Here is a 20,455-nt window from a genome sequence, read left to right as displayed (position 1 = left end):
CTAAGCCTTAGCCTCATTTAACAGCAGCAAGAGGCTGACGATGACAGCACTGAGATGCAGGGGAGCTAAGTATGATTATAGCTGTATCATTAGGTGGCATAAACTTCAGAGTGAGTTTTTTTGCTTGCACATGGAGGAGTAATCATCTGGAAATGATAATAAGGAGCCACGAGAATATTGACACCCACCACCTTCCCCAGCCCACCTACCCCACCAACCTGAAACATATACCCAAGTAATACATGCTAACTCTTACTTTTAATGAAGTTTCTGGGAAAATAAGCTTTATTTCAGTTGATGGGCAAATAGTAGCAGTAGTAGCAACAACAGCTATAGTTTTAATCATTTTTTCCATAACCATAGACCTATAAAATAGGTATTAAGAGTCCCATTTTTAAAATTGAGACTCAGAGTGTTAAGTTGCAGAGCTAGGATTTGAATTATGGTCTCTATATCACCAAAGCCTTTGTCCCACAGTGAATGGTTAAGAATAGAATTCCAAAACTGTGTGTCTCCTCATCTTTCAACTGGGGATATGAAGTAGGTAAAGAGTTCAGTACAATACTGGGCCGTAGTAAGTACTCAATAAATGTTAGCTGCCATTATTTTTGTTGTTGTTGAGTTGTTGTTATTAGTATTATTTTTATAGCTCACTGCATTACCTTATATTCTCAGCCAGAAATATTAGTAGGACCATTTCTTTTTCAGTCAATAACAGATTATTAGATGGGTGATAGCTTGCAGTTTTGAAGTCTATAATCTAATGCTTTTAGTAAGAAGCTTGATATTTTGGCTTTGAGAAAACCCATGAGAGCCAAGTCAAACTCATGTAAGTAAGATGAATAGTCATTCAACTATTCATTTTAGGACCCAGCCCCTTAGCAGTCAGGCCATGTATTAGGACCGCACTTCAAAATATCACAGTGGTAGGTAGCCTTACCTATTGTGGAACCTCTCCCCTCTGCCATGCTTGCATGACTGAGTTGGAATGAAGCTGTACCTTGCTGGGGAAACACAGTGGGTATATTCCCTCCTAGAGTGAACCTAGTTTAAAAAAAAACAAGCCCTAATAAAATGTACCATTGGGGGTAACTGGTTCATTTGTCAACTGAGAGTTAATCAAAAAAAGACATGTACATGCAACCAACAGATTGCAGAGCTGGCAAAGACTTCAGAAATAATCTAATCCAACCCCTTTATTTTGCTGATAAGGAAAGTGAGTCCCAGGAAGGGGAAGGGTCTTACTCAAGGTCATACAGCTGGCAGTAATTTTGTTTGCTTCAAAAATTAATATGAACAATCTTTCCATACATCACTGAATCCATCTTCCTGCCTTTGTAAGCACAATGTCATGACTATAATTGAATTTATCTTTGATGGTGGAGAAAGCAAGCTTTCAGGGTTTTACAGGGCCCTAAAGTCATCAGAGCAAGATAAATTGTCATGAACTCATGCTGAAGATCTGCCTATTGGCTGTGAGCTCCTCAAGGATTAGGCCTGGTCTTATTCATGAGTTAAAGCAAGTTTCAAATCCTAGCTAAGCCATTTAGTAGCTTAGGAAAGTCACTTAACCTCTCTGAGCCTCCGTTTCCTCATAAATTTAGATAATAAGACCTTCATTATAGAATGTTTGTTAGCATCAAATGAGGCAAGATATAGAAACACAGTGCCTCACCAAAATAGACATTTAATAAGTGTGCACTTTCAACTAACCTTTAGCTAATGTCCTGCTAAAAGCTACGGACACATCAATGAATAAGAAAGCCAAGGACCCTGATTTCACAGAGCTTAGGTTCATGAGAGAGGAGTGGAGGTGACAGCCAAAGGAAGAAGTAGACAGTAACCAAGGATGCAAATAAATTAATATAATTTCAGGCCATGCTAAGTGCTATGAAGGGTTATGAAGACAAGAAAATAGGATCATGTGGTAGAGGGTGTTCAGGAGAAGTAGACTGTTTCAGCCAACAGTGGCCCAAGTCAGTCTCTTTGAGATTATATTTGAAGAGGACCTAAGTCATATGAAAAAGCCAGACAGTCTAAGATCCAGAAGCGCACTCCTGAAAAAGGCAGGAAGGCCCCCAGCAGGGGCAAACTTGCCACGTTCAATCAACAGCACCATAGCCATTGCGTTTGCAGCACAGCCAGCACAGTGAACAAGACCTGAGGTAAGGCTGGAGACATCCACCCAAGTTCGACCTTGCAGTTCTAGGCCATCTTATGAAATTTGAATTTCCTTCAAAAAGCATCCATTGCAGCTTTCAGGAGTGAGGAGAGCTATGATATATCAAAAAAATAAGTATTTGACCTCTGTCCTTGACCTGGCACACAGCTTCTAAACCCCTGAGAATCTGGAGTAAAGAGTGTCTTTTGTATACTAATGAGATGACTGGGGACCCCTAGATAACCATCAACACAGGGGTTGGTCACCAGCAAGACCAAGGCATGATCAGAGGGTCGGAACTTTGAGCCTCCCTTCCTGACCTCCAAATAGGGGAGGGGGCTGGAGACTCAGCTAATCACCAATGGCTAATGATTTACTTAATTGTACCTACGTAAATGAAACCTCCATAAAAACCCCTAAACAACAAGGTTTGGAGAGCTTCACGTGGTGTGCCCCAGAGAAAGCATGGAAGCTCTGCCCACCTCCCACCCACCTCCATTATTAAACCTTGCCCTATGCACTCTTCCATTTGGCTGTCCCAGAGTTGTATCCTTTATAATAAACTGGGCATAGCAAGTGAACCATTTTCCTGAGTTTTGTGAGCCATTCTAGCAAACCTGAGGTGGAAGGGCAGGTCATGGGAACCCCCAATTTATAGCTGGTCAGTCAGAAGTACAGGAGGCCCAGTGACTTGTAACTGGCATCTGAAGTGGGGGCAGTCTTGCAGGACTGAGCCCTTCACCTCAAGTGACACTGACTCCGGGTAGTTAGTGTCAGAATTGAACTGAATTGTAGGGCACCACTTGGTGTCTGCAGAGTTGGAGAATTGATTGGTGTGAGGAACCCACATATTTGGTGTCAGAAATATTGTGGGTAAAAATAGCTCAGAGAAACAAAATCTAATTTACTTCATTCGATGATCCATCCAACAAATTTTTTTTTTTTTTTTTTTTTGGCTGTGCTGTGTGGCAGGTGAGATCTTAGTTCCCCAACCAGGGGTCGAACCCGTGCTCCCTGCATTGGGAGTGCAAAGTCTTAACCACTGGACCACCAGGGAAGTCCCATCCAACAAATACTTATAGATCACCTGTTCTGTCCAGGCACAGTTCTTAGTGCAATGAATGAATCAAATAAAAACCCCCTGGCCACATGGAGCTTGCATGCTAATGGAATAATAAATATGTAAAGTTTATGGAGCATTTACTATGTGCTGCACTATTCTAAGTGCTTTGCCTGAAATAACTCACGTGGTCCTCAAAACAGTCCTACTAGAGGCATACTGTTCTTATCCCCATTTATAGATGAGGAAACAGGCATAAAGAAGTTAAATCATTTGCCCATGATAATGCAGCAAGTGGTAAAACCTGACCTCAAACTCTGGCAGTTCGTGATAGTTGGAGTGTCTTTCTGAAAAAAATCACTCTGACTGGTCGTCACTGTTGTTAGGGTACCAGTTAGGATGTTGTTCAGAGATTGGGATACTTCAATTTTCAACAAAGCTGTGAGTAGATACTGTTATTTCCACTTTATAGATGGGAACACTGAGGCTTAGTTCACACATCTGGTAAGTAGCAGGGCCCAGATATGATCCCAAGCCTATTTATCTCTACAACCTAACACCTTTCCACTAGCATCTCCATTTCCTGCAAAATTGGAGAGCTCCACACCCCTACCCCTCCTTTATGATCAAGAGACTAACCCAAGGTGTATTTTAGAATGAATATTGGAGAAATCGCATTTGAAAATTTTTATTTCCATTTTGTAGGCATTCTATAATGGAAAATAAAATATAAATATACCAACACATACTTATAACATACACAGTGTTTTTTCTTTTACATCTTTTAAATTGAGATACAGTGTACATAAAGTGAAATTCACAGATCTTAAGTGTACAGTTTGATGAAGTTTGATAAATGTGTACACCCATGTAATCAACACCCTAATAAATAAGATATATGTATGTGTGTGGATGTGGATGCGTAGGTAGGTACGTAGATTGATACCATGTATTTAAAATTATAAATGAGGTGTGAGACTTCATGTCATGATTAGTAATGAAGACCCACCCAACTCTTTCCTTTCTCTAACCACTTCCTGCTTTTCAATTGACATTGTTGTCATGGAGGTACACAGAATACCAGGTGCAGGTCAAACGATGACTGTCAAAAGAAAAACAGAACAAAACAAAACAAATAGGAGAACAACTAGCCATTTCTTAATGCTTGTTGGAGGAAAATCATATTGCTATACTTTGTTTTTCTACAGAGGGATCATGTGCCTCAGCCCACACATTAACATGTGAACTTGTTGTTCCAGTAAAATGAGTCAGAGCTCCTCAAGAAGGCAGATTCATGTATTTCAGAACTATGTGTCAGCATCTCTGAAAAAAGGTACAGTGTACTGTATTGGTGTGTCTCACACACGCACACACACTCATTCTCGCCCAAGGAGATGGCACAGCTAATAAGCAGCAGAAGTGTGATTTGAATGCAAGCCCAGGGAGTGCAAGCATCAGGCTTTTTGCATTGCAGAGGACAGGAGTGCTGGGTCTGAGTGTAGGGTTAAGCAAAGTCCTGGAGTCAGAATTCTGGCTTTACTGCATATTCGCTTTCTGACCTTGGGCAAATTCCTCATTCTCTGTTCGCTTCTTGGTTGATAAAGTGGGGATGGATGATGATATCCGTGTCATAAAGTCGTTTTGAGAATTTAAAGGGTCATGTACATAAAGCAGTTCATGCAGCGCACAGCACAGAGTAAGCACCTGCAAAATGTTGGCTAAACCAGTAACCTAGCAACGGCCATGGAAGTTGGTTGCTGGGCCAATGGATGCCTTGTTTTTTGGATCATGTACTCCATCAGTTAAAAAAAATTTGAGCTTACATGCTAAATACCTGCAAACTTATTTACAAGAAAAGCATATACGTATTCTACTGTGCTTGTAGATTATTTACACTATAAAACAGCTGAAATATAGCTGAAATAAAATGTTATTTTATAGTGAGGTCATCATACTAACATCATGCAGTATCTAAAGGTACACTGTTTATGGCTAGGTGAGTTTTTAATGATTTTTTTAAATGATTATTGATGATTTCTAAATGATTTTGAATATGTCTCTGTATTTATAGCTCAAACAGTATTCTTTGTTTTTCTTCTTTTTAATTGACATATAGTTGCTTTACTATATTATATTAGTTTCAAGTGTACAGCATAGTGATTCAGTATTTTTACAGATTATACTCCATTAAAAGTTATTACAAGGTAATGGCTGTGCTTCCCTGTGCTGTACAATATGCTTGTTCCTTATCTATTTTATATATGGTAGTTTATTTCTCTCAATCGCCTACCCCCATCTTGCCCCTACTCCCTTCCCTCTCCCCACTCGTACTCACTAGTTTGTTCTCTATATCTGTGAGTCTGTCTCTGTTTTACATATACATTCATTTGTATTATTTTTTAGATTCCACATATAAGTGATATCATAGAGTATTTGTCTTTATCTGACTTATTTCACTAAGCATAATATTCTCTAGGTCCATCTACATTGATGCAAATGGCACAATTGCAGTCTTTTTTTAATGGCTGAGTAATATTCCAGTGTGTGTGTGTATGTGTGTGTGTGTGTGTGTTTAAAACATCTTTATCCATTCATCTGATAATAGACAACAAACAGTATTCTTGATAATTTTGACTTTTTTTTCCCAATTCTTGTCTTATCTGACTAGATCTTCATTGTTTTTACCTTATAATACGAAGAGCTAACACCAAGTTAGTAAAAGCATCATCATTTGTTTCCTTGAATCTGAATTATCACCATTGCCTTTAACCCACTGGTTGAATCTTCCTCAGCTGCTTGCCCATTTTGTGAGGGTTTATTTAAATAAAATTAGATTAATACCTAGAAACCTACCAACCTGGAACATGTAAATGATGATATGTAGCAAAGCCCTGGGAGCTGGGGACCTGGAATGGAGTGCCGTGCTGTCGTCCCTGGTGTTGTAGAGCTCTCACCCTGCCCTTAGGACACCTCACACATCTTACTCACTCATGACTGTCTGATGTGTGGACCAACTGATGGATCTGGTGGCAGTCTGCATACTAAACTTCAATTAATTTCTTTAGACTAAAAGTCATATAAATGGCACTTCCAATATTTTCTCCTGGAATCTTAACAGATCATCTCCGGCACTCCTTGGAGCACACGTATGCCATTTTAGAAACACCGTTAGACGATCTTCCATTGCCTCTGTCGTGAAAGTCATCACCCTTTCATTCAGCACCTCAGCAAACATTAACCAAGCAGCTGTACGTGCTAGGACCGTGTTAGGCATGAGACCCTCAGTAACACGGTTCCTACCTTCAGGGAGTTCACAGTATAGGTCCCACCAGGCCAGGTCCTGGTTATTCTTCCCTGTAGACCGTGACTCTGGACACGGCCAGGCTTGCAGTGAGTGCCCTTTGGTGCCTTGGTCTCGACTGCCTGCCAGCCTTCCCAAAGTCTTAAGGCCATTGTTCCCCTTCCACTGGGTGGGAGAGAAGGTATCAGATCACCTGCTCCCTAAGTTGCCAACATTCCTGTGTCTGCCACGCGTGGAATCCCCATCTTCTCCATGGGTGAAGAGCTCCGTTCTTTCTTGAACCTAACTTCCCTGGGTCCCTCACCCAGTGTAGCCTAAAGCCCCTTGGTGGCTCCCAAGCCAGGCTGTTAACACGTGAGAACTGGGAGATTCTTGTGCCCACACAGGCCTGGCGTCTGCCAGTGCTGCCCCCAGGGACGTGGTGAGCAGCGTGTGCGGACTGGTATCTCGGCCTTGACACGGCAGCAAAGGGTCAAACCCCATGAATGCAGTCTTTCATGGCCTTGCTACAGGGCTCCTATTTTTTTCCTACAGAAACTCTTACACTTGCTTTCAGAAGTGACAATCAAATGTGAACTTTCATGGTTTATTTATAGCTCGGCCTTATAGAGAGAAAGAAAAGAAGTGATTAAAAGGCGATTTTACCAAATATTTTGTTTTTAAAAGCTTTCATTGTGTGGGCAAAAAGGAAAGAGAAAAGTCCCTGTCTTTGCTGTGCCGTCTAGACTCCCAAAGAGGGTAGTGTGCTACAAATCCAGATTGTCTGACTCCTGCCTGCTGACAAAAAGTATGAATTTTGAGGCCAACTTCAAATAAACCCTTTGAACAGAAATATATTGTGTGGGGTGACTATATTTAGCTCATGTCAGCATTTCCATAATAAATTCATATTGTTATGCTATGGTAATTTCCAGATTTACTGCAGCCAGTGGGTTCATGAGGTTTCAGTTTTATGTTAATTATTTGGAGAAATGGGAAAACTCAGCACTGCTATTTCTGATGACAGCACTGATTCTCTGGGCCTTCTCCATATTGTGTCAAATACCCTTAGTGAGCCCTGTGTCCCAGGAGAGAGGGGAGTGAGCACAAGTCATTTTGCCTGCCTGTAGAAGCATAATTTTTGTTTAATATAAATTTATTTGTTTTATTTATTTTATTTTTGGCTGCATCGGGGCTTCATTGCTATGCATGGGCTTTCTCTAGTTGCAGCGAGTGGGGGCTGCTCTTTGTTGTAGTGCGTGGGCTTCTCATTGCGGTGGCTTCTCTTGTTGCGGAGCACGGGCTCTAGGTGCGCGGGCTTCAGTAGTTGTGGCACATGGGCTTCAGTAGTTGTGGCTCGCGGGCTCTAGAGTGCAGGCTCAGTAGTTGTGGTGCACAGGCTTAGTTGCTCCGTGGCACGTGGGATCTTCCCGGACCAGGGCTTGAACTCGTGTCCCCTGCATTGGCAGGCGGATTCTTAACCACTGCACCACCAGGGAGGCCCATAACTTTTTTTTTAGAGTTCAGTACAGTTTTATTTTCCTTCAAATGATCAAATCCCTATATGCCACTATATAAAGTTTAGAAGACAAAAAAAAAAAAAGAAATTAACAATAGAAAAAGCTATCACCCATGCTCTTGAACCTGTTAATATTTTAATATATTTTCTTCCATTGTTTATTATGCATGTGTAACACAGTTTCTGAGATAGAATTGAAAAACAACTGTATTTTTTTACTCTCACTGTCCTTTTACACTTGTGCAGTAGAGCTAGTTTCTCTCTGCCCTGATTAAAAATTCTGTTAGTTCCATTACTTTCTTAGATAAGTAGAAAGTCACTTAGATAATACAAGTTTTATAGTCCCTTGAAGTCATGAGACATAACCAAAATTCAAACATTAGAATACCGAGGAATATATAATAATCACCACTTCATTTTTTATCCAAAGGTAAGACAACTCCTCACTCGTCCAGCTGGGACTGTTGCAAATGTGAGGAGTTGGCTGTGATTAGATTCTTCTTTTTACCTCATTCACTTTCTCTCCAGTATATATTAGCTGTTTTCTTGTTCTTCTGAGGTGGTTGGAAGGTGTAAGGGAAGAGAGATCAGGGGTGTAGGAAAGTTCTTATCTTGATCAGCATTGTCATAAATGGACTTCATGATAAGTTTGATAGGTGTTTACAGCTAGGCTCCATTGTAGATTTTTTGGGGGAGACTTTCCACTTCTGGAAACCTCTCACTGTATCCTGTCCTTGTCCTACTCTATTTTAGTAGACTGCTTGCTCTTTTAATTCCTTAAAAATCCAGTAGGGGACTTCCTTCGTGGCTCAGTGGTTAAGAATCCACCTGCCAATGCAGAGGACATGGGTTCGAACCCTGGTCCGGGAAGATCCCACCTGCCGTGGAGCAGCTAAGCCCGCGCACCGCAACTACTGAGCCTGCGCTCTAGAGACCGAGAGCCACAACTACTGAGCCCACGTGCCACAACTACTGAAGCCTGTGTGCCTAGAGCCCGTGCTCTGCAACAAGAGAAGCCACCGCGATGAGAAACCCACGCACTGCAATGAAGAGTAGCCCCCGCTCACCGCAACTAGAGAAAGCCCGCGAGCAGCAGCGAAGACCCAACGCAGCCAAAAATAAACAAATAAATTTATTTTTTAAAAAAATCCAGTAGTTTGCCTCAAGCTTCTTTATTCAGGCTCCCTGTGCCTCATTAGGTGGCCATACTGGACAGGATCTAAGGCAACCCAGGAAGCCCTCTCACCTGTGGCCACCTCAGGTTCATGGGAAACAGTCATGCCTTTTGGAGTCTGACACATTCTGGCAGCGCTGGCTGATCCCAGGGCAACACTCCTTCACTGCTACACTGAAGCTGCCAGTCAGCGCTTCGTCTCCAGACAGGAGCCACACTCAACCCACCGTGTCCCACACCCTCAGGGATACACATCCAGATCCCTGTGGCGTCAGTGAAGCCATACTCTCATCTCTCCCCTAGAAGGCCTGATGCTCAGTCAACACACAGCTGTCTCCTAAAAAATCCATCTCTTTTTCTGACCTTCCACATGGATGAAAGGTTTGAGTTGATTTATGGGTCCTCAACTACCCTTTTTTTCAAATTCTTCAGGGTGGTCTGTTTCCAGCTCACTTTGGTATCTCGTATCTGTCAACTTTAGATCTCAGACAAAACTTCCATTTTAGCATTCTTTCACGTGCACGGTCCTTAAGTTCATTTATCCCGTAGACAATTCGCTGAGCACATACGATACACCAGATGCTGAGTTTGGCAGTAGAAACAATTATAACAGTTCCTGCCTTAAGGAGCAGGAGTCTAGCTGGGGCAGCTGATGTGCTAACAAAAAAATTGTGGTGCCATATCATAAATGCTATGATAGATGTGGAAGCACAAGTTTCTGGGGGAGCAAGTAACTCATTCTAGGTGGGAGGCAGGTAGTGAGGATGAGTCAGGAAAAACCTTCTGTGGAATCAACACCTGAGCTAAGTTTAACATTTACATCTGTACTTTTCTGAGAAACAAAATAACCTCTTTTTAAACCTTTGAAATTTCTATCACTGTTATTTCTCAATAATTTATTTTAAAAATAAGCAGAAGTAATGTGAAGAAAGGAAAGAAGAATTCCCTGCTATCTGCCCTGTGTCCACACATCTGTTACAGTGGGAAGGAAAGTGACATTTATGGAACTCCTTCTCTAATACAAGTTTCCTGGATCCCACCCATGAAGGCAGTCCTGGAATGTCGGCTCCAGTCTGAAGCCTAAGCACAACCCCGAGGAGTATTCCCCTAGGGAATTTTCAAGCTTCAGAGGCGGCAGGAGGAGGTGGGGTCCTCCCTAAAATAGGCAGAGCAGAGCACCGCTATGAAGGAAGAAGCAATCTCAAAACAAGAGAACCAGTGGCAAAGTTGGCGATGGGGATGGCTGAGACCATCTCAGCAAGACATGGGGATTACTTTAAGGGAATCAGAACTTAATTTATGAAGGAAAATGTTAAGACATATGTTGGGGTGAGCAGAGCTCTTAAAATATTCTTGTTAAGTGGAACGGCAGTGACCACACTAAGATGTTTTGGCTGTTTTGCAGAATGGCCCCCGTCTGACCTTCGTTGGTTCTTATCCTTTCACCTTGATTCCTTTTCAATAATTTTTCATAATTTTTCAAATCTCCTCCTTAATAAGGCTACCATTTCTTTCTGCTGTCAGTGTGCTTGCTACTCTCAGCATCTCTGATCTCCCAAACAGCACTTTTAAATCCACTGGGGGCTAGGAAACCAGATAACTAGTTCAGAATGTCCATGGCACCCTTGGGGAAGAGTTGGTAGGACATCCTTGCCAGATTGGAAATATGTGTAACTGATTAGCAGATGAAAAAGTATCAAGTTTCTTAATCCTTGAATAACTATTGACAAGAAGTTTATCTGCTTCTAGCATAGTATTTGTCACACTCTATTTTGATCACAGTAAATGTCTTTTCCATTCTGTGGTGAGCTCTTTGATGAAAGGACCCATTCATTCTTCATCTCTGTATTCCATATATATATTGGATGCTGTGCTTGGCACATAGAAGGGGCTCAATACATTTTATGAATATTCTAGGTACTGAGATTAAGCAGCAAATAGACAAAGCTCCCAGACTGTGTAGCTTACATTCTGGTTAGAACAAGGAATGGAGAGGGAGAGAAGGAACACACAAACCAATAAGTACACGGATTGTCAAAAAGGCATTAGTGATAAATAATAAATATATTATTTATGTAATTATATAATTAAATATATGTATATATGTGTGTGTACATATGTATATATAAATATATTATGTATATAATTATATAATTAAATATATATGTATATATGTGTGTATATATATATGTGTGTGTATATATATAGATATAAATAAATCATAAGTAAAGTGGTAAGGATGGGCAAGGAAACACTTGGATACGTTTTGAAGGTACCCAGGGCCTTTCACATTCTGTGTGGTAGTCAGCTTTTTACATTTCTTTCCTCCTCTGCTCGTGTGTGAGTTTCTCCAGGGCAAAGAGTATATCTTATGCAAATCTGTATCCCTAGCACAGTGTCTGTACATATTGAGTAATTAATATATATAGAGAGAGTAAGAAGCTGTACATATGTGACCTCAGAATGATTACATCCTTTACAATAAGAGTTCAGTAGCTGTTCCTAAGACAGGACCTATTCTGAGGAGCTTTGGCATGCTGTTGCTTGCAATCTCCCCAGGTAAGTCTTTGGAATCCAAAGTTTGGGTTTACTCCATTCCCCCTAACCTTCCCATAAACTTAATAGCATTGGGAGACTGCCCAAGGAAACTTGACCTTTCCATTCATATAATGGAGCCAACACAATCTATGGTTGATCTTGCTGCTATTCACTCTGTGTCCTCCAAGACACTGCAACTTGCTGACTGCCCGCTAACAGCATTGTAAAGACAAGAAAGTCCTGAGGTCAAGTCCATTAGACTCAGCCCAGAGGTTTCACATCTATGTATGCACAGTTGCAGAGACTACTGGAAAAAGAACTAAAAGTGAAATGAAGAGGTCTTAAATATTCTATCTTAAAGTACAGGTGCAAAGTGGCTTCTGTTCAGTTACTGCTGTTGTGAGTTAAGCAGACAACATGCTCAGTGGCTGATTATGTTGCCTTCTCAAGCCCTTGTGTCCAGGTAATGCAAAGGGGAAATAATTCCTTCCCACCACACCTTGCAAGCCATAATAAAAGTGCTTTGCCTTCCAGGTTGTTTATGCCCTGGAGGTCTCAATAGGCAACAATTTTTTTTTTTTTCGGTATGCGGGCCTCTCACTGTTGTGGCCTCTCCCATTGTGGAGCATAGGCTCCGGACGCGCAGGCCCAGCGGCCATGGCTCACGGGCCCAGCCGCTCCGTGGCACGTGGGATCCTCCCAGACCGCGGCACGAGCCCGCGTCCCCTGCATCGGCAGGCGGACTCTCAACCACTGCGCCACCAGGGAAGCCCTAGGCAACAATTTATTAAGCCCAGGCTGTGTGGTCATAGATGTAACCTTTAATGTTCACTGGATTTTAATCTTATCATCAGAGAAAGTAAGTTGAAAAAAAAAAAAAAGGACTCACTGAATCTCTTAAGGGAAGTAAATTCTAATTAGAGTGTTCTTGCTGGGACTTACCTGGTGGCTCAGTGGTTAAGAATCCACCTGCCAACGCAGGGGACATGGATTCAAGCCCTAGTCCGGGAAGATCCCACATGCCGCGGAGCAACTAAGCCCGTGTGCCACAACTACTGAGCCTGCGCTCTAGAGCCCGGGAGCCACAACTACTGAGTCGGCGTGCCACAACTAGTGAAGCCTGTGCACCTAGAGCCTGTGCTCCACAACAAAGGGAAGCCACCGCAATGAGAAGTCCGCGTGCCGCAAGGAAGAGTAGTCCCCGCTCGCCACAACTAGAGAAAGCCCGCGCCCAGCAATGAAGACCCAATGCAGCGAAAAATAAATAAATAAATTTACTAAAAAAAAAAAAAAAAAAAAAGAATGTTCTTGCCTGGGACAAGCCTCACATTGGTATTAACTTTCCAACTTAGTTCTGTGTGTTCTGTTTTCCATTTGACAGGAGGCAATGGCAAGAATGAGCAAAGTTGGGAAAGTTGTGTTTCCTAGACATGAGGATAAAAGGTAAGTTTATATGTTTTCTATGCACAGTGTTGAGGAATGAGGACAACAGACACATGCAACTTTAGAGCCGGAATAAACCACAGGGGTCAGCAAGCCAGGCCTTTCATTTAATAGTTGATAAAACTAAGTCTCAGAGAGGTAAAGTCACTTTCAAGTCCTCAAGATCACAGAGCTAGATAGGGCCAGACCTGGAGGTCAAATCCAAACTTTTGAGCTCTCAAACCAATGTTTTTTTCCCTAGGTCATTAGCAGTAAATCTGGTCTCCTCTGTTCTAAAATGGGGATCTCTTATGTCTTCCACACGGTAGCATGTGTCTATTCCTCCACCCTTTGCATCATGTGACTTTGAGGGCTACAACATGACTTTTATTTTAAATATAAGTATAGTTAATTTACAAGATCCTGTTAGTTTCAGGTATACAGCACAGTGCTTTTATATATGTGTATATATATATATATATATATATATATATATATATAGAGAGAGAGAGAGAGAGAGAGAGAGAGAGAGAGAGAGAGAGATTCTTCAGATTCTCTTCCTTTATGGGTTATTATAAAATATTGAGTATAGTTCCCTATACTGTACAGTACATCAGCATAACTTTGATTAATGTTTTAACCCCAATTTACAAACACTAATTTATTGAGTGCCTGCTATCTTCAGGGCATTATGCTCTTAGGCATCTAGGCAGGATTTAGAAGGGAATAAGACAATCTTATTTATGCGGTAGATCATTTCAAGCCAAAGGAATATGTTATATAATAGAAGTATTACCAGGTAACAAAGTAACCCAAAACAGAAAAGAATTTGACCCTGTAGCAGTGAGGCAAAGCTTTTGAGAGGACGTTAAGTCTAGCTGACTTTAAATGCTTAAAAGAAGTTGTCAGACCAAAACCGAAAAGCACTTTGTCAGCAGAGGGATAACACAGGCAAAGTTATAAAGGTGGCAACAGCATCGTATATTCAGGAAACTGTCAGCAACTCATAATTCTGAAATGCAAAGTATGAGATGGGAGATGGCAGGGAGTGAAATTGGGTATTGGGGGGAACAGAGGGGGTCCTCTCATAATGAGCTTTGAGGCCATGCTAAGGACCTCAGACTTCATCCTACTGGTGAAATGGAGATACTGAATTTTAGGAAGTGGTGGGACCTGGTCAGATGCAGATATTAGAAAAATCCTCTTAGAGGATGTGTTAGAGGGCCTAAGGGTAGGAGAGACCAGATAAAAAGTTTTTCAACAATCCAGCTGAGAGAGGAAAAGGACCTATATTGAGTCACTGGTAGTGAGTTTAGAGATGAAGGAACAATTGTTCAAGTGGCTTTTATCATTTTAGGAAAGTATTTGAGGTTAAGACATAAAAGCACATTCTACCTTAATATAATGGACAGGCAAAGGTGCTGATCCCACCAACAGAGTGGAAATGTCCATGGAAAAAGCCATCCAGTATCTTTTCATTTTCTTAAAGAAAGTCTCCAAATGGAGTTGGGCTGTTAATCCTCAGAATATAGACCCCTCTCTAAATACCAGTGAGTGGGGCAGTCCCTTACATGGGGTAGCTCAGTGAAGGAACATGGAGAGAACTGAGATCCCCGTAGCAGTGGGAGCCCTGGGCTAGCAGCATCCCTCTTTTGTTGAAATTAGAAACAGATTATTCTTCTCCATCTCTTCACTGACCCGCTGAAGACTCTTGAGGGAAGTCTGTTTTTAAGTTCTTTGAGTAGATTCCACGTGTTCTTTTGAAAAGAATCCTTGGCGGCTTGCTGTCAGCCGCTGTGAGAGGCACACACGATGCTCTAGCACCATCTGCAGGCGGCCTGAAGATTTGCAAGTGGAAAGAGCCAGTTTCCTTCTGAGCTACACTCAACATCTTAGGTCTGTGCCACACAGACCTAAGAATGGAAGGAAACATTTATATATCATATATCTGATAAAGGATTAATATCCATATACAGAGAACTCCTAAAACTCAATAACCAAAAAGCCAACGACCTAAATCAAAAATGGGCAAAGGACTTGAATAGACATTTCTCTAGAAATGATATACAGATGGTCAATAAGCACATGAAAAGATGTTCAACACCACTAATCATTAGGGCAATACAAATCAAGACTACAATGAGATACCAATTTATACCCGTTAGTATGGCTACTGTCAAAAAACCAGAAAATAACAAGTGTTGACAAGGATGTGGAAAAATTGGATCCCTTGCACACTGTTGGTGGGATGTAAAATGGTGCAGCCACTGTGGAAAATAGTATGGTGGTACCTCAGAAGTGTAAGATAGAATTACTATATAACCCAGAAATTCCACTTCTGAGTATGTGCCCAGAAGAACTGAAATCACAGTCTCAAAGAGATATTTATGCACCCATGTTCATAGCAGCATTATTCACAGTAGCTAAAACATGGAAGCAACCTAAGTGTGCATTGACAGATGAATGGATAAAGAAAAAGTGGTATATGCATACAACAGAATATTATTCAACCTTAAAAAGGAAGGGAGTTCTGAAATATGCTACAACACGGATGAACCTTGAGGATATTATGTTAGTGAAAAGAGCCAGTCACAAAATGACAAATATTGTATGAGTCCACTTATATGAGGTACCTGGCATAATCAAATTCATGGAGACAGAAAATAGAATGTTGGTTGCCAGGGAGAAGAGGAGAATGGAGAGTTATTATTTAATGGGTGGAGTTTTAGTTTTGCAAGGTGAAAAGAGTTCTATGGATGGATGGTGGTGACGGCTGCACAATAATATGAATGTACTTAATGCCACTGAACTGTACACTTAAAAATGACTAAAATTTTATGTTATGTATATTTTACCACAATTTTAAAAATTGGAAAATAAAAAGCACAGGGAAAGAAGCTACCTTGGACCTCAGCTTCCCATGTGTAAAAAAGGAAAAATATAGTCTCTCCATCTTTTGACATTTCAGGATAATAGAAGGATGTAAGAACAACAGTAGCTCTCATTGTGTAAGCACTTGACAGTCCACATAATATTTCATGTTCATGTTTAAAATTCAGTCATTCTGTGACGTAGGTACCGTTACCATCCCTCTTACAGCAGGGAAACTGAGGCTCAGACCATTTAAAGAAGTTGCCCCAAATCACCTAGGCTTCTCTGCCTGGAAAGCCGATGCTTTTCCCACTGTACAAAGAATGAGGCCAATGAACAAAGCTGCTGCAAAGTTGTCAGTATTAAAATTAGAAATCCTCAAGTGTATGAGAAAGAGTACTGACCCAAGCTTCCTTCTAGAAGTTTCCCAAAGTCAGAAAATCCATCTCATATAGTGAAAAAATTGCTTGACATTAGATTGTCAGAGAGTAGCATTTGAAGAAGAAAATTGCCGTCCCCAAAACCATTCTATGATTAATAAATTTGGAGGCTCATAGAGTGGGTTTTAGTATAATCTACATATAGTGAGATTGATGGTAATATTGGAATGTTAATTTTTTAAGTAGTAACACTAGCATTGATATCACTTGCTATGAGTCAGGCACTGTTCGAAGTGCTTCTCAAATACTACCTCATTTAGTTCACATAACAGTTCACATTACCTCTATTGAGGTAGGTCTTATAATTTTTCCCATTTACAAATAGGGACATTTAGGTACAAAGAGATTGAGTACAATATCCATGGTCACACAGCTAGTAATGGGGCCAAGCTGAGATTCAAACCCAGGCGTCAGAGTCCACCTCATAGCCCTGTGTTTGGCCCCATCACGGCTCTTAAGTTACCAGAATTCTTAAGATAGGAATGCTGGGCAGGGGTGTTCCTATTAATCTGTTTAGCTCTGCATGTTACAGCTAGAAGTTCCTGTGTGCGTTCAGCATTACTCTTACACTCCCTCTCCCCCAATTCCCAAGCTTGCACCAATGCTCCTCCACGAGGACTTCTTTTCAGAGTACCCCAGAATCTCCCAAGACATGCTAGACAGGGTTCATCAACGCCTTACCTCACGTCAGCTCCTCCCAGCCAAGAGGAATAAGGGCCAAGCTGCCGTCTGCAAGTGTAATTTGTCTTCGCTACAATTGTCCTTTTCAAGATTGTGATGCCAAGGTAGCTTCAGCCGCTCTGCCTTCTAACTCACGGCCAACACCAGTTCTAACAGGTCTTATCTGAAGACTCAGCTGGATAGTACAGGAGAAAAGGGTCCTCTGTGGGATGCCCGGAAGGCAGGGCACAGCTCCAGGAAAGGTGTTAGTCACATTCTCGTGGGGTTTTACTCCCAGATAAAGGAGTCTGCAAAGGAAATGTAAGTGTGGAATGTGCAAAGGGTGATTAAAATATTCAGTCCCTGGTCAGGCTGTGACGTTAAACCAGTCACTAAACTGGTGGAGTGGGGTGTAGGGTAATCATATATGAAATACTTATTGAAGCTGGGAATGTGAAAGGCCCTGTGTCAAGCCTGGCACTTTCACTGTGTTACAGTGGAGGCTTTGAAGTCAGATAGCCCTGCGTTTTGAATTCCAGCTCTGCCGAGTTTTAGCAATACTATTTTACATTTGCCTCTTTGAGCAAATCTCAGCTCTAAAACCTTTACCTCTAAAATGGAGATGTAGGTTCACCCACGGAGGTTAAAGATAGTGAGTGTGAAACATGTGGCTCAGGATGCTGTCAGCATCCAAAAAATGGGAAGTGTCTGCAAAACTGTAACAGATAACACTTCTGTTCTTCTAAATGTCAGGGGAGGCGGCATAACAGCCTTGCTTGAGATTATCCAACATATTTATTTTTCTCCTGCAGATATTATGACAAGAAATATCAAGTATTCCTAAAGCTGGTTGAACACCAGAAGGAATATGCATCCATCATGAAAGGGGACTGAACTGAGCTTGCATGGGCGGATGCCAGGTTTCATGTCATTGCATCGGGGGCCTCTGTCATTTCACCTCATATTTAGGACCCTTAGGTGTCATTTCATCATTTCTGTATTTTCTTTTTAATAAAGGAAACTGAGACATGTGCAACCAGAACTAGAGTCTTGCATTTCACAATACCACCGTTATTTACTTGGTAGTTTCCACAGGCACCATCATGGAGACAGAAACTTCACCAAGAGTCATAGGATCTCCTGCGGGACTAGAACTTGGGAATCATTCAATCCAGGAGAAACTGTCCTTGGTAGTTGATTCAATGTCAGCCACTAAAGACTTACTTCAGGTAGGACATCTAATGTTTTTCTATAGGTGGATAAAAACTTATTAACTTTGTATTTGGAAAGAATTTCAAACTTACAGAAAAATTGCAAGAATAGGACTAATACAGGGAACATGCATGTACCTAACTTTTACCTTTGAATAGTTATCCAATCTGCTTTGTCATTTATATGTTCTGTGTGTGTGTGTGTGTGTGTATATATATATGTATACATATGAATACATATACACACAAATTTTTATGAATCACTTGAGAGTAAATTTCAGTAGACTTAATATTTATCTAGCACTTTTATTTAATCTATTCATATTCTAGTTTTGTCAATAATTCAATAATGTCTTTTATGGCATTTTTCTCTCCTGAGTAGGATCCAGCTTAGACTCAGATACTGCATTTAACTGCAGAATTGTCATCTTGCAAACATCACTTTAAAATAGGTGCAGGCAGGGATCATCAATGGATCCAGGAGGAAATTTTTGTTTTTAACATCTTTATTGGGGTATAATTGCTGTACAATGGTGTGTTAGTTTCTGCTGTATAACAAAGTGAATCAGCTATACATATACATATATCCCCATATCTCCTCCCTCTTGGTGTCTTCCTCCCACCCTCCTTATCCCACCCCTCTAGGTGGTCACAAAGCACCGAACTGATCTCCCTGTGCTATGTGGCTGCTTCCCACTAGCTATCTATTTTACATTTGGTAGAGTATATATGTCCATGCCACTCTCTCACTTCGTCCCAGCTTACCTTTCCTCCTCCCTGTGTCCTCAAGTCCATTCTCTAGGTCTGTGTCTTTATTCCTGTCCTGCCCCTAGGTTCTTCAGAACCATTTTGTTTTTAATTTTAGATTCCATATATATGTGTTAGCATACGGTATTTGTTTTTCTCTTTCTGACTTACTTCACACTGTATGACAGACTCTAGGTCCATCCACCTCACTACAAATAACTCAATTTCGTTTCTTTTTATGGCTGAGTAATATTCCATTGTATATATGTGCCACATCTTCTTTATCCATTCATCTGTCGATGGACACTTAGGTTGCTTCCATGTCCTGGCTATTGTAAATAGAGTTGCAATGAACATTGTGGTACATGACTCCTTTTGAATTATGGTTTTCTCAGGGTATATATGCCCAGTAGTGGGATTGCTGGGCCATATGATAGTTCTATTTTTAGTTTTTTAAGGAAACTCCATACTGTTCTCCAGGAGGAAATTTTGATGAGTAACAGGATATATGCATGGTCTTAAAATGTCTCCTCACAGATTGTTTATCAGTTACAAGAAGAAAAAGAATGTTAACCATACAGGGAAGAAATAGGACAGCATCTTGATTGGGTGATCAAAATTAACTTCAGATGGGTAAATAGACATCATGGGCCTCCAGATGTGATAGCCTGAAAAGGACACAACATCATTCTGGCTGGGAATGCATAGCCTTGATCTAATCTTAAGGAAACATAAGACAAAACCCAAACGGGGCAGCATTCTGTTTTTTAATGGACTGTACTCTTTAAAAATATCTGTGTCAAAAAGACAAAAGTGTATGGAAGAGAAACGTGGCTAAAAGCTTTTGATATCGACAAGTATTTGAAAACACAACTACAGTTACCTTAGTTGATACCATAACACACACATGCAAACACAAACATACACACATGTATATACACACACACATTACCATTTTGGACCCAAGAGTAACGGCTAGTTTTGATTCTAGAGATGTCATCATTCAGATGAGTTTGAATAGAGAACATATGGAACTTCAGCAACATAAGTCAGCGGGTAGAGAAGAAAAAGCCACTACAGCTCAGTCATCAAACCTGTTTTGGAGTACTTTTTCTGTGCCAGCTCTTGTGCTATGCACTGGAATACAGGGATAAAGAAAACATGGTCCCTGCCTTCAGGGAGCTCCCAGTCTAAAGAGAAACAGAGACAAGTAAATTGATCACAGTACACTGTAAGAGGTGCCACATTAAAAGAAGAAGAAGGCACCTGCTGCCATAGAGCACATCCAATAGCAAGAAAAGGAGGAAGCAGTGGAAGGTTAACAGGTTGGATGGAAAGCATTATTATGTAATGGCTGTGAGCCCTGGCTTGG

General features: G+C 41.1%; 1 protein-coding gene across 11 annotated transcripts in view; it reads left to right on the top strand.

The window, feature by feature from the left end:
• The window catches only part of FGGY (FGGY carbohydrate kinase domain containing), a 468,943-nt gene that overhangs the window by 413,034 nt on the left and 35,454 nt on the right, over positions 1-20,455 (top strand). For 5 of the 11 annotated variants that reach the window (XM_067006883.1, XM_067006892.1, XM_067006886.1 and 2 more), the window contains 2 exons: positions 13,114-13,175; positions 18,212-18,354. In XM_067006883.1, coding sequence (XP_066862984.1) covers positions 13,114-13,175; positions 18,212-18,323 — 174 coding nt within the window. In that variant the 3' untranslated portion in view covers positions 18,324-18,354. Of the gene's footprint in view, positions 1-13,113; positions 13,176-17,937; positions 18,162-18,211; positions 18,355-20,455 lie in introns of those variants that run through there. The other 6 variants (XM_067006899.1, XM_067006897.1, XM_059082233.2 and 3 more) reach the window with 2 other exon arrangements.

The sequence above is a fragment of the Kogia breviceps genome, chromosome 1, assembly GCF_026419965.1.
Source record: "Kogia breviceps isolate mKogBre1 chromosome 1, mKogBre1 haplotype 1, whole genome shotgun sequence".
NCBI lineage: Eukaryota > Metazoa > Chordata > Mammalia > Artiodactyla > Physeteridae > Kogia > Kogia breviceps.
Note: the sequence above shows the minus strand (reverse complement) of the source record. Positions and strands in the feature narration are given on the sequence as shown.